Source organism: Channa argus, chromosome 18 (genome assembly GCF_033026475.1).
Source record: "Channa argus isolate prfri chromosome 18, Channa argus male v1.0, whole genome shotgun sequence".
Lineage (NCBI taxonomy): Eukaryota > Metazoa > Chordata > Actinopteri > Anabantiformes > Channidae > Channa > Channa argus.
Genome location: NC_090214.1, coordinates 18,738,436 through 18,753,315, shown reverse-complemented (window position 1 = coordinate 18,753,315; position 14,880 = coordinate 18,738,436). Strand labels below are relative to the sequence as shown.

Genomic DNA, 14,880 nt, shown 5'->3' with positions numbered 1-14,880 from the left:
AGAGGCCAAGCGTCTCCATGTTAAGATGGGCAGACGTTCATCAATCTGTGAAAAACTGGGTTTAAAAATTGTGGAACAATTTCAGAAAAAAAGAATCGTGAGGAATCTCAAACCTGGATGCATGTGATCTTCAAGCCCTCAGGCAGCACTGCTCTCAGGCCTGATTCTCTACTGGACATCACTGCATGGGCTCAGGAAAACTTCCAGAAATCACTTTCTGTGAACACACGTCACTGTACAGTCCACAAATGTAAGTTAAAGCTGTATCATGCAAAGAAGAAGCCATATGTGAACATGATCCAGAAATTCTGCTGTGTTCTCTGGTTCAAAATATAAAATGGTCAAAGCAAAATGGAAAACTATTCTGTGGTCAGATCAATCAAAATTTTAAATTCTTTTTTAAACCACGGACACTGTGTCCTGCGGACTAAAGAGGAGAGGGACCATCCAGCTTGTTATCAGCAGACAGTTCAAAATCCTGCATATCTGATAGTCTGAGGGTGCATTAGTGACTATTGTGTGGGCAGCTTACACATCTGGAAAGGCAGCATCAATGCTGAAAAGTACATGGACCTTTTAGAGCAACATATGCTCCCATCCAGACAATGTCTCTTTCAGTGAAGACCTTTCATATTTCAGCAAGCCAATGCTAAACCACATACTGCATCCATTACAACAGCAGGGCTTTGCAGGAGAAGAGTCCAGGTGCTGAACTGGCCTGTTTGCAGTCCAGACCTTCCACCAATAGAAAACATTTGGAACATTATAAAACAAAACATCTGGCAAAAAAGGGCCAGGGCTGTTGAGCAGCTAGAATCCTGCATCAGACAAGAATGGGACAACATTCCTCTCCTAAAACTCCAGAAACTGGTCTGCTCACTTCCCAGATCTTTACAGACAGTTGTTAAAAGATGAGGGGATGCTACACAATGTTAAACATCATCCTGTTCCCACTTTTTTGAGATGTTTTGCTGTCATCAAATTCCACATGAGTTATTATTTTATCTCTGTTTCAACATGTTATTTATGTTTTATTGTGATTAAAATATGGGTTCATGAGATTTGCAAATCATTACATTCTGTTTTTATTTATGTTTATTTTCCAACTTTTTCGGAATTGGGGTTGTACATTGCAGCCTTTGCCTTTTCTCACTACTTGGATGCTTTTTTATACTCGTGACACTGGCCTGTTTTCAATTAGCCTTTCATAAACCCTATAATTATTAGGCTTTTTAGTAGGTTCACATTCATTACTTGACACCTTTAGATATTATGTAGAAGGTTCTTTAGATATTCTATTAAAACTCCCATTTGATCTGTTGTTTTAAGGACAAGAACACCTGTTTGTAGATTGTGCTCTTCTTAAAGTCGCACTGTTCCACTCATTATTCATCAGCAGCCACAGTTTGGTATTAAACTGCACATCTCATACACTGCAGCAGTAATTTCCTCAGATAACTGAAGGCAGTTATTATTAAATCTGTTAAAGCAATTAGCATTTGGCCATGGCGGCGCACAGACATAAAGGTGGAGAATTTAGAACAAAGCCACAACAGCAGCTGTGACCCAGACCTTGGAAATTAGAGTGGGCAAAGCTTGTCGTGTGTTTACATCTTTCAGTCAGTTTCTAGGAGAGAGTGAAAGGAGTTGGGCCAGTTTTTATATAATTACCAAGAGAAAAAAACAACAACCAAAAAGCATATATACATATATATATATATATATATGTATATACTGTATTTGTTTTAAGTAGGAAAACCTGGTAATTAAATATCATCATAAATCTGATAAATCTGACCACGTGTTGAACGAGGCAGCAATTAGTCACAACAGGCATGTTCATCTTTCCATCCTTCCTGGTGACAACGTTACAATGTGTCAAACGTCTCTATTTTCACACACATTTGTGGACTTTCCTACATGCAGCTCTTGTGAGCTGCCACACTCTCTGTTAAAACCTCTGACAATCTAGAAAAGTGAAGATCCAAATAGACTTAATACTGACAATAAATTCAATTTAGCTGAAACGCTCTGGTTCAATAAATGTAACACTCATAGTTTATTGTTGTTTTTTAGTTTTTTTAAAATAGACTACATTTGAAACTTAAAAAAGAAAGTTAATAAATTACAATGTTGTCTGTTAAAGGGAAACTTACTAAAAACAGTAAACTGTAGTAGTTGTTGGTCAAAAGAAACAGAAGTAGTTTTATCACTTTCGCCCTGAGACCTGTCCAGGGGGCACCCAACCTCTCGCTTCATGACAGCTTGAATATGCTCGAGCCCACCATGACCCTGAGCAGATAAATCGATGTTCACAGAGATGAAATAAAAAAGAAAAAAAAATACAATTTAATGCAAAGTCCTATCAATGTCCAGTCTTTGTTGATACTTGATGCTAATTCTATACAAATAGGTTTCATGTTTCATGCTGTGGTTTCTATTTTCTTTAAGTATGTAATAATAGTTTTTCTTTAACAGATTCGTGTTTTATAGTGCACAGCACAGTACCTCAGCATTTTACTTCATTTTCGGACTTAACCTCATGGGTGATTTTTAACTATCTCAGTAATATTAACACACACACAAACCCATCCACTACTAAGGTTGGACTCATGTGATTCCACTTACTTCTCTACAGGCTGCCAAACTGTCTGCAATCATTTACTGTATCTGCCATTAAACACCTACACAAAAGTATACTAATGTTGGTAAATGAGAAAATATGTTAGTTTTATAATTGTTTCTCTTAACCTGGAAACATTTCCGTTGTCATTTTTATAAGTACAGTGTGTTTCTGTAATTATTTGTTTTCTGTATTTGCGGCAATTTTTCTAAATGTTGCACATGTTCTGTCAAATTACTGAAGTTGTTTTCATAGTTTCCTCGTATTTTGTCTATTTGCATGTGTTTTATTAAGTTGTAATGTGTTGAGAAACATCTGCTCAGATTTAAACTGTTCGGTCGGGTGTCACTAACAACACCATGTTGCATTACATCTAGTTTGAAATAGATCTGGGACTTTTAAAAAAAAAACTTTTTCTGTAACACCTGAAAATCAAACATCAAAAGCTTTACACAAGAGACAGAAACATAAACCCAAGACAAGAAACACATACATTTCAGACACATAAATAACCATGACATTTATGTGAAGCAGAGGTGAAAACTTTATCCAGCATGTCCTGACACATTCACCCCAGATATGTGTCTGGTGTTTTCAATCTGCTTTAATCCTCTTTCAGTCCTTTTCCAGCAAACATTCAGATTCAAAATATTAAAATAGACATGCTATGTGACAGAGATGTCTTTAAGAATGAAAACACAAAATCCCCATAACCCTCAATAAAAAGCTTTACTTCTTTGGTGTCATATTTTAGAAGATGGAGCAGGCTGCTCCTGCTCTACTGCATGTGGTCGAAGAATAAAGCTTTGATTTTAATGTGTTTTTAATTGCACACTGCTGACTCTGAGGCCTCAGAGCTCATCAAGCTGTTGGTGTTCAAGCTGTCTGTATCATCAGAGTGAGGACACGCTGTTATTGTAATCAGACTGTGTGTGTGTGTGTGTGTGTGTGTGTGTACCCAGAGACTATGGTGGCTGACAACTGTAGTAAAACAAGTGAGTAGTTTTTATGTTTGTGTGGGTTCAGCAATCAATCTATAATCAGTTCAATGCTTCTTTTTCAATGACTTGTATGTTATTATATCTGGGTGCGTCTATATTTTATTGAATTTATGTAACTTTCTGATCACAGCTCTAAGAGAATAGATTGTTCCATTCACTCAAACCCTCTCTTGTTATTACTTTATCAAGTTAATATGGATAATGTCTTATACACTGAGCAAACACAGAACAACACACAATCTCTCTGGAGTGGTGTTTGTAAGTCCAGTATGACTCTTCTCATAACTTTTGTTTGGCTTTTTTCCATGTCCTGACAGAAATATCATGTTGCTAAATGATTCTCCGTGTTTAGTTGGTCAGTGGAGCTGCCAGGCTGGAAGACCCTTGCACTGCTCAAATGTTCTTGCTTTTGGCTTTCGGAATGTTCAGATGAGCGGAAGATCAAAAATGAGAAGAGCCCTCTGCATGTGGCCCCTGGACTATGTTGTTTGCTTGATTTTGTAACTTCCATTTCTATTCATTTGCTAAGCTGAACAGCCAATCACAGGGGTCTCTCTCACAAACAAAACAAAGTGCACAATGGTGTGATTGAAATGCTGCCTTTCAATCACACCATTAGCACATTTAAGCAAGTGCAGGGACTAATACACACCCTGGTTTTCTGTTGAGTGCATTGACGTCCCTGTAAATTAATGGCCCAAAAATTGTTTGTTTCATCAATTAACAGAAAAATGTGCACATCCTATAAAGTCAGCAAGGCAGTGTCATCATAAGCAATCATCTTGTTCTTCCTGAGAAAAATCACTGAGCAATATCAGAGTAACATGAGAGGCATGAAATGTTCACACTTTCTTGAGCAGCTTATTTTAACATTTTGTGTTTAAACTGCTTCTTTGTAGAAAATTAATTTTTTAATTATGTGTAAATATAAAACAATTTCCTACAGAAAAGTTGGATCATGTCTATTAAAATCTTTACAAATGTGTGTACATAAAGTATGCCTGGTTTTATATGTCAGTGCACTGACAACTCATGTATCTGCATGTGTGTATTTGTGTACTTAGTAATTACCCAGTGTGTCTGACATGAACACAGACACACTCAGACATTTTACAGTGATGACAGGTTGAAACAAGGAGAAACGTTTTTAAGCCAGTTGGGTTTAATAATTCTGTGGTCTCAGTTACACCGATGTTTTAAAACCCACATTACTTGAGAATTCAGAGAATCCGTCTTTATTCAAGCTCTTTGATGGTCCATCATCACCATCATGACATATTTTCAGTTTGTCCAATACTTGAGTTCATGACTAAAGACTTACATACTAGTGACATTCTTAAATGTACTTTGCTGTGTTTAGCACTACGCCCCAAACATTAGTTCAATCATAAGCACATAATGTTATACTTTCTAAAATGCTGAAACAGTTTTTCTATGCCTGACAAAGGAACAAACTATTCATTCATCTTTCAAAGACTGCAGTTTTTGATGAAGCCTTACTGACAAATGACTATGATCTCTCACATAGAAGTTGTTTGTAATAACAACAACTTCTAATTTTCCCTGATTCAGAAAGACACAAAAAGATGCAACACATCTTCCCCAAGGTACATTTACTTTCATCTGCATCTCATGGTCTTTATCAGTGGATGTGGTTTGCTTACATCCGTTTTAGTATCAAACCTCAAAACCTGTTATAAGAGGAGATAATGATGCCAGTTGACTGCTGACATTCAGTTTCTCTATCACGTTAGTGTTTTTAGGACAGCAAATGATAAAACAGTGATGGTGATAGGAAGCTTTTTTTTGTATGTATTAAGCGCATGGATTACGTTTGCTGTATTGCTGTATTGGTTTCTCTTACAGGTCTGGTTCTACGATAAAAAAAAAAAAACAAAACACTTTCCATGTTCATCAAGTAAAAACAAATTACTCCGGTGTCACAGACACATTCAGTAACCAAAAGGACCTCAGTCAGATGAGTTTCTTCTGTCTGTGAGGAAGCTGAATCATTGTTATACCACCTGCCACTACATGCTGCTGTTTTTCCCAGAGTCGGAGACACTATATGTCCCCAAATAAACTCATATGTGTGTGTATATGTGTGTGTGTGTGTGCATGCTCATATGCATGTGTCTACATTCACATGTTTCTGTCTGGGCTATAAGTGTCTGCTTGTCTCTATCCATGTATTTGTCTTTGAGTTGTGTTTGTGCACGCATGTGTGTGTATCTTCCCCCATACCACCACAGCATCAACCACAGGAAGAGTGGGAGAGGGAGAGAGAGAGAGAGAGAGAGCGAGAGAGAGGTGGACCAAGGAGCGGTTAACCTCATGACATCACAAGCTTTGAGCCAATTGGCTGCTGCCTGTGGCTAAAGGGTTTATAAGCCAACCAGGAACCTCAGGTTCAGCAGCAGCAGCATCAGCGGCATCACAGAGCTGCAATCAAAGGACATAAACAAAAGACAAACCACATCTGCCTCTTTCGCACAACGTTGCTGCAACTCCCGAAGATTCCTCTTTCTCCAAACAAGGTGAGCACAAAAATTTCTCTATTTGAATGTGTATTTTCTGTGAGCACTGCTGGGGTTACGGTTGGAGTTTGTCTGCAGCAGTGGTAATGTGATGACAGGTGGGTGCAGATTAATGTTTATACAAGCTACTAAAAATGTGCTTTTTTGGTTAAAGAGTGCAGCATTCAGACTGTTGCACAGTAAAAAGTTTCATACATTCATGCATTTAAAATACAGGACTTTGCCAAAAGTATTTTTTGTTTTTTGTTTGTTTTTGTGGCTTGGGCTCCGTAGTTTTAATGTTAGGAATTCAATAGAATTTTATAGCACACAAGAAAAAGTTTGACAATTGTGCCCTTTTAACACTGTTTCTACAATGTGGAGAAATTAAATAAAGAAAATAAATTTGGATGTTATCCCCATAAAAAAAACCCGTGGAGCCAGTGTCTGCCACTAATGCTTTTGTGGCTAAATGAGAGCAAATACCTGCAGCCAGATTCATTTGTGGGGTATTCCTAAAAGTGGGGGCAGTTATATAGCAGCCGCACATCAGAGACCATGGTTTGGGGGCATGTCAGACTGTGAGGGGAAAGGCCATGTGTCAGCAAACATTGGGCCAACCAACCAACAGAAAGAAGGCTAGTTTGGGTTTTAGATAAAATCATACACAAATCTTTGTGTTTAACAATTAAATACAATTATTCTCAATCTAATGCTGCGATTTAGTTTAAGATGATGTACCTATACAAGTTGAGCAGATAAAAAGTTTTAGCAGATGTTGGATGCAAAGGGTCCAACTCCAAAAGTTTCACAGCAAACTCCAGCTTCATTTTAACAGAAGTGTAAAAACATTCATACACTATTTCCGAAATGTAAAGTCATTATTCAGTGAAGTGGCTTCAAACGTGTGGAGACACACATGGGCTGGGTTCACTCTATAAAATCTCGGCACTTTATTGCAGCTAATTACGTGTTCTTTTTAAGGATTTTACTGTTGTTTAAGTCCGCCTGTGATTGGCGGCATCAGTGTTCATTGTCAGTGACATTAGGGCAGGAAGCGGAAGCTGTGGGCAGTAACCTCTGTGTTATGTGTCACTAGGACCAGCCTTGCTAAACCACAGTGAATAAAGACAATGACAACTAATTAACTGCTTCTTTTAAGTGCAACTCAAAGTACCCTCTGCATCACCAAAGTCAAAGTGGAATGTGAGCTTTGCAGTCCCTTTGTCTCCTTCCTCTGAATAAGTTATGTAAAGAATTCAATTAGTTTAAGTATCATTCGGCCTTAAATGATAACAGAGTTGAGCCTGTCTCTTGATTATTAAAATTGCTTGCACAATTTTGAACTGAAACTAAATTATTTGAGCTTGAAGCGAGGCCTCATTGTAGGACCCCTTAATCCACTTTCACTAGAACAGCTGCATTGGAAGAACCACAGTGGTCTGATTTATTGGCAATGTCCACAGTTCAAGCTGGCAATTATTGTTCAATCATAGTCATCTTTTTCTCTCTGTATGTTTCTGTCCTTTCCCATAGGTCTATAATAACTAGAGGAAAATGTATCAGTAGTTTTGCAAAAAGGGCAACACAGTGATTTCAGCCATCCAACAAAAACTCTCTTTTCCTTCTCAATTAACTGTATTTGGAAACTAAAAATTACAAAGGACAAATTATCATTTCAAAAACAAATCCAATTTCACATCTTTTTCACTCGTTTATTGCTTTGCTATAACAGAGCAGATATATCATATTGAATTACTGAGCTTTACAATACATTTGATTGACAGTTTTTGGTAATAGGTTCATGCCCCATTTATATTTACTCCGGAGGCATGAAGTATTATAAACATCATCACTTAACTCATCTTTGAAAGAATATTGAATATGCCTTAAACTACCATAGCTTAACAGCTGCTCTCACTTTTTACCTTAAGCTAATCTGAATATTACTCCAGTCCCTGGACGAAGTGGGAACCATGGGAGAACCATCCTTTTTTACAAACCCACACACATGAACACCGTGTTTGCGAGGAATCTTCTCCTAAGTAAAACATTCCCTGCTTCCTAACTGCAGACGAATCCTGAACCTAATTGTAGCCTTAGCTCTAAAACCAAATCTTAGTGACAGCCAGTCAAAAAGTCCTAACAAAAACATGCTCACTCTGGTCCTTACAAAGATAGATGTACAGAAATACACCCTTGCATACAGCCATATGGGCGTCTGTCATGATTCTGATGTACTGTGGCTTTCCAGTTATAACCTGGTGAATTACAAGGTATAGGAAGAGTCCATCATTAAAGACAGAAGCAGACATTCAGACTGCTCGTCCCACAACAGGGACAAAAAGTAGAGCTTGTTACAACAAGGGAGGAGTTCTCTTTAGAGAGGAGCTCCAATCTGAACATTTTACATAACTTTGTATCCAAACAAAACAATAAATATCCAGGTAACCACTCTAACAGGTTGAGCTCAAAAGATGGGGCCACCATCTTCCAACAGCGAAGACAATGTGACATTCGCCATACAACTTTGTTAAAACACACTGTTGCACTGTCTGATGTTCATTCATCTGTACTTTATTCTGAGGTATTTCCACATACACCATTTGCTGCTGGAAAGACCCACAAGAGTATAAATATGTGTTAGTCCACCACAATTTACTCTTGTTTTGAGTGGTTTTCATGAAATCCTCCCTTTTCCAGCTATTTTAGAAAACTACTCAGCATTAAAAAAACTATGGTAAATATTTTCAGAGTCATTTATAAAGATTTACAGCTTCAGTAGTGAAGAGAGGGCTTGGTACTGGCTTCCAGAGAGAGGACAGGGAATTCAGCACCTGCTGAAAGTCTTTTTCTAAAACTGTGGGACAAAGACAAAAGTACAAATCACCATCATTTCTGTTGATTCAATTTCCCTAATTTGTGTATGAATATATTGTCAATCACATGTAGAACACTGAGTTTAAGTGGATTTCTGTCTAATTTAAAGTGAAATACTCCAAAACAATCTCCAAAGGCGTAAAAAGTGCAGAGGCACAAACCAACTTCATCTCTTTTCAAAAACCGAACCAAAAAACTGTTATTTTCTCACTTCTTTTGGACCAGAATCGGAGAGAAACATCCCGCCCCACAGTTCAACAAACCACTGAACAAAGCAATGTGATTTTATCTTGGCATTATGCACCTAACCGCTTGTTAAGGTCTGTAATTAAGGACTTAATGAAATTCCTGTGCCATACCAAGGCCTCAAGAAATGCCACTGCTACTAAACAGTCATGTGACCGTGCAGCCTCCATTTTTAGGTGATAGGATTTACTGACGGAACTCGCTGCTCATTTTCAGTTTGACATGTCATTGTGTTTCCTGTGAAGTTATGGCCTCCGGACGTTTATTTTAGTGCCGGACGAGCTCTGTGTATCGTGATTATGTTCTATTGTTTTATTGTGTTTTACGATTATGTTTTATTGTTTGATTTCAACCTGTGTGTTTCTGGTTTTCTTCCCATTCAGATACAAAACTGTGACACAATGAAAGTGGCTATTATATTCGTTCTGCTCTTTGCCACAGTTCTCTGCTTGCCAGTGAGTTATTTTCTCTGTCGCATCAAAACTTGAAGTCCATACTTACTTTATTTTCCATTGTTACATTTCTGATATTTGTTCAACACAATTTTAAGATGTGTTTTGTATGTGATTTTTTTTTGCTTCATAGCTGAAAAAAGAAAGCAGCTCAGAGAGCTCTGAGGAAGTGGTGAGTATCTGCAGAGACAGACACTGACAGACAGAGAGAGATACAGTAATTTCACATTCACACTGACTTTGTCAACAGGCAAGACGACCGGCGTCTCAAGCCATCAAGAAAAAGGTGGCAGTGGTTCCTCAGGCCCACAAACCACATGTAAAGGTAAATGTAAATATTTCCTACCCTCAATTATCCTTTCTTTGTTCTTTATCTCCAAGCATTATTACATTTTCTGCACTGTTAGCAAGTTTCCTTCATGACCCAGAGGCCAGGTACCTGTTGTATATTGTCATGTCTTTGCATGTGTGCTTTATGATTTATAAAACTAAATGAAGTGTATAGAGTTACACAAACAAACAAGCGCTCAACACATAGAAAGGTTGGGCATCTAGGTTCCAGTATTTGTTTCGAGTGATTTTTTTTAAGTTTTAACATTCTGTTTAACCAAACTTTTTTCTTTAAAAAGACTGAGAGCCAAACCATGTAGAACAATGTCATCAAGGTTCTGTCAACATGAAACATGACCAGCTGTTGCAGACCAGCAGCACCGACCCACCATTGAAATGCTTTTCAGAATTCAAACACGGGAGATTCTTACAAGACTGCACACATTAAATAAAAAGTCTACACATCAACATCACATTCAGTTGTTGGGCAGCTTGTGTTAGGCACTAATAAAAGCCGTGAATGGGAAAGAGAATTAAACTTCTGGTGTCTCCCACAGAATATCGTGGCAGCAGCAGCCCCTGCTGCCGGATCTGATGAGAGCAAAGAGAGTTCTGATGAGGAAGAGGTGAGAGATGCTCATATCATTGTTTTAAGCAGATTGTAATGTTCCACAGGGCTGATTATAACTTTGTGGTTCAATGACTTTTCCAGAAGGCACCAGAAGAGGCCCCAGTGGAAGTCAAATCTGCCAGTGTAGCCTCAGTCTCAGATACAGCCGCAGATACAGCCTCTGTCAAAAGCAACAGCAGTGATGAAGATGATGATGATGAAACAGAGGTGAGTGTAAATAAAAACAAGCCACAATCTGGCTTGAGACAGAGTATGACGATGTTAGATGTTTCTTAGTGGACAGTGGTGGCTGTTAAAACCATGGAATAAGCCTCAGATAGTAAATATGGTCTATTATACAAGGAGGGTATTTCAAATTTTTTATCATAATTGTATGTAGTCTGCATGTAGTCGAAGGAAAATTTTGGCCTGATACTGATCAATTCATTTATATTAAATTAAACTGCATATTGTATAATTCATTTTATGCAAATAAGCCTAATATATGTATAGATGGTGATGTTGATGGTGGAGTGCAAGCTGCATTCAGGTGCAAAAAGTCCCCTTTTCACTACGTTCACAGAACGGTTCCAACATCACATTAACGCTAACAGAAACCTTGTTCAGTTCATCAAGTCCAGCTATTAAAAAGATGATTCTAAAATGATTAGAATACAAACAAATTCCTGACCCTCCTTTGTGACCTGTTTGCACCAAACCCTGAGTCACAAGCCTCCGACAACTCAGCTCTTACTGCTGTATTTCCAGGAAACTGAGGAGAAGGAGGAAGAAGAGGCGGAAGAAGAGGAAGAATCCAGCTCAGAGTCAGGCGAGTCCCCCACCATTGCTCCCTCTACCGTCATCCCTGTGGTCATCACAGAGGAGCCTGTGGCTGAAAGCACTATGGAGCCCATCTCACCAACCATCATCACTGATGGATCCCGTGGTGACAGCTTGGGAGGCCCCGGTGACTACAAATCTATCCATTATGTGGAGGAGAAAACCTACCACAAGATCCCTGTTCCCTACAAGTCCTACGAGTTTGTGGGCACAGGGAAGAAGGTGGCCTACGACATGACCGATGGCAACGAGGTGGAGAAGTCACTGAAGGTGTACAAGGTAAAGGTCAGTTTGAACTTCATCAGAGTATGAGATGTTCAAATGAAAGCCACTTAATCTGAATCCGCAAGATAAACCAACCAGTGACCAAAAAATGTTACCTTCTACCTCTTTCTGTTTTACTACAGAATTAATAAGAAACATTACTCTGCCACTATCTTTCATTAGTTAAATTTCTTTTAAATGTTGAAGAATCCAATAAACTAATCCTGCCGTCTTCTTTCTGCTTTTTCTCCAGGCTATTCAGGTTCACAGTGACCATCTGGAGGAGGACACTAGCACCCCTGAAGTGGAAAGCCAGACCATTGATACCACTTCTGGCACTCCAGATCAGGACCCCAGCCTCCGCCAGGCCTCCATTCCAGCAGAGGAAAGCTCAAGCACCGGTGAAACGAGCACCAGCGAGAGCTCCAGCAACCCAGAGGAAGAGGAGGAGGAGGAGGAGAGTGCCAGCACTGACAGCGAAACAAGCAGCACCAGCCAGGAGTCTGAGGTGGACGAGGAGGAGCAGGAGGAGGAAGAGAGCCAGAGCAGTGAGGAGACCACAGCCACGCCTGGAGCAGCTGACAGCGATTCAGATGAGAGTGACAGCGATGAGAGTGACTCAGACAAGAAGGGGGAGGGTCCTGACACCACCACTGATATGCCACTGGTCATCACAGCCAAATAAGTGCCACCCATCTACGACATGGAGTAGATGATGGTGTCAGATAATGAGTGCAGGCTGCATCCAGGTGCAATAAGTCCCCTTTTGAGCCACTTTCCACTGCAGGTACAAACAGGGACAGCCAAGGCTTTATTAATATTGATTTTAATATGTAATATGGCAACTTTTCTGTAATGGTTTGTGCATCTTTTGGGAAGCAGAAATCCATTTTTCTTCTGGGTCTAGTCATCTTGGTAACACCATGTTTGACTGTGCTGAGGAAGAATGATTGATGCACCTTCAAAGGATGTTGAAACTGACAGCTGCTACCTGCAACAGGAGGTTGAGTGACCTCATGACCTTTGCTCCCCCCCCACCCCCACCCCCCGCTGTTAGAAACTAAATTTAGTCCTGGTATCTACACCAGCACAGCACAGTATATAATCATTAATTAAGAATTGCAATATTCAAACCTACATTTTATGCTTAATGACATAAAAAAATGCATAGTTTACTTTAATATAAGTTATCACTTCTCGCATAATAAAACTTGACATTAAGCCACACATTTGCTGCCTCTGTGGCTTAGCTTCGTTGCTTACTAGTATCGAATCTGCTGGTGTAGATAAAAGGATATAAAACAAGAGAGATTCTCACAGGTACAGATGAGTTTCTTATTCATAAATATGAGCAACGCAACACATTCATGTTCATTTGCACAGTGTCTACCTACACTACATGTTGTTTACTGTAATGTATCATACTGTACCATTTCTAAAACAATAATAAAGTTCTTTTACATAAAATTTGATCCCTGTTTATTATTGGTATAAAGGCTGGGAAGGCTGACAGGCTGGGAAGATAGATTTAAAGTAGAAGTAGCCATAGCTGTACAAAAAAAAGGAATTATTTCAAGGAATTACCTTGTTTAACTGACATGAATAATAATTATCACGCGTGTGTATTATCCTTTCATGTATAAAAATTAGTTCACTATTTTGTGTTTTATCTCATTTGTTTATCCAGTACAGAAACACAGTGGCAAAATGAGTCCTTCATTTTGGCATGAGCACAATAAACTAAAGAGACAAAAATATACACTTGTTTATTTATGCAATTATTCGCGAACATTATCCGATCTTGACTATTTAGCATGATATGTGATTTGTCAATGAATTTAAAGTGGAAAATAGTATCTTAGTCATTGGTGTTCACTATCAAATTCTGAATTTAACAACACAGCATCTTAGAACCGTGCCACTGCTCAAACAAAGATTTCTGAAGACCTTAGAAGAAGCGTAACTGATGCTGACCAGGCTGGAAAGGGTTACAAAAGAATGGTCAGACAGACACCACTGTTCCCCCTCCCAGGAGTAGTCAACCAACAGAAATCAAATCAAGAATGAGGTGTGTAATAGTCTGGGATGTCACGCGGAAGTCCGGGGAAATGTCTTGGAAACTGAAGGCCTCTCTTGCAGTGGCTAATATTATGTCCAAATACTGAGTGAACAATATTCAAACATTAAATATCAGAATTGCAAACAGGAAGCCACTAGTCTCCAAAAACAGCCAGTCTGGAAGCTTTTGGAAGGATATTCTCTGGAAAGAACAAAGTTGAAAAAGAGTCCAAAGTAGAAATGACTTGTACTAGAAGTTTGATGTTTGTCAAACTCTGCATTCCAATGTAAGAACTTCACAGTATCTCATCTGTCAAACATGGTGGTTGAAGGATTTGGATTTGATGTTTTGGTTCCTCTGAACCAGGGCTGCTTAACACAACACAACCAAACTGGGTAAAGCGCTGCAAAGGCCATAACACAACAGAAACGTCTCCAGGAGCAACTAGAAATAAAAGTACTCCAAGTTTGGACTTCCAAACCTGGGAGTTCAGACTTGGCAACTTCAAATTTGGAGTCCAGATTCTGAGGACGAGAGAACAATTTCCAATCGCAACTAACAGTGATTGTGATAAATAAACTGGCAGCAACATATTTCTAAATGCTTTTTGACTTCTAAAGTGAATAATAACACAAATAAAATGCTACTTACAACAGAGCAATTGATAAAACTACCACAGCTTACTAAGATAAGTCCCCTGGGATTGGCTTCAGATCCTCTCATAAGCTGGGCTGCAGTCTGCTAAAATGACTGTATCCTCTGAACGAACGGTTCCAAAATATCCGATCAAATTCACAAATAGAAACGATTCGCACAAATGAACCACATATTAGAAATCTGTGCATCTGTGTCTAATTGTGTGCAATGACAATCTAAGGTGTATATTGATGATATGATAATGCTGTAGGAAGGCAAATAATGAAGGCAGATTTGCATCAGTATCAGCTCAAAAAGACTTTAGCAACAAGTGCTACAGAGGCTGGTGTCAGTTCTTCATGTGGTTTTCTTTAACTTGGCATCTTCCCCCATTTACAGTAGGTAAAGACCAGCATGGTGACA

General features: G+C 38.9%; 1 protein-coding gene across 2 annotated transcripts; it reads left to right on the top strand.

The window, feature by feature from the left end:
• Positions 1-6,004: 6,004 nt before the first annotated feature.
• spp1 (secreted phosphoprotein 1) lies at positions 6,005-13,229 on the top strand. Of its 2 annotated transcripts, none has more exons than XM_067484712.1 (8): positions 6,005-6,161; positions 9,650-9,721; positions 9,852-9,890; positions 9,969-10,043; positions 10,606-10,674; positions 10,761-10,886; positions 11,427-11,777; positions 12,016-13,229. In XM_067484712.1, exons 2-8 carry the CDS (start codon positions 9,668-9,670, stop codon positions 12,445-12,447), a joined length of 1,146 nt encoding a protein of 381 aa, XP_067340813.1. In that variant the 5' UTR covers positions 6,005-6,161; positions 9,650-9,667; the 3' UTR covers positions 12,448-13,229. The 2 variants fall into 2 exon arrangements, with proteins under 2 accessions (XP_067340813.1, XP_067340812.1); XM_067484711.1 differs by having other exon boundaries at positions 11,427-11,783.
• Positions 13,230-14,880: the final 1,651 nt, after the last annotated feature.

What these genes read in the sequence shown, in the direction of transcription:
- spp1 (XM_067484711.1), top strand. Translation starts at nt 9,668, where the DNA reads ATGAAAGTGGCTATTATATTCGTTCTGCTCTTTGCCACAGTTCTCTGC. An exon ending in CAGAGAGCTCTGAGGAAGTG is followed by an intron (nt 9,891 to 9,968) that starts GTGAGTATCTGC and finishes CTTTGTCAACAG; the next exon opens with GCAAGACGACCGGCGTCTCA. An exon ending in AGAGTTCTGATGAGGAAGAG is followed by an intron (nt 10,675 to 10,760) that starts GTGAGAGATGCT and finishes TGACTTTTCCAG; the next exon opens with AAGGCACCAGAAGAGGCCCC.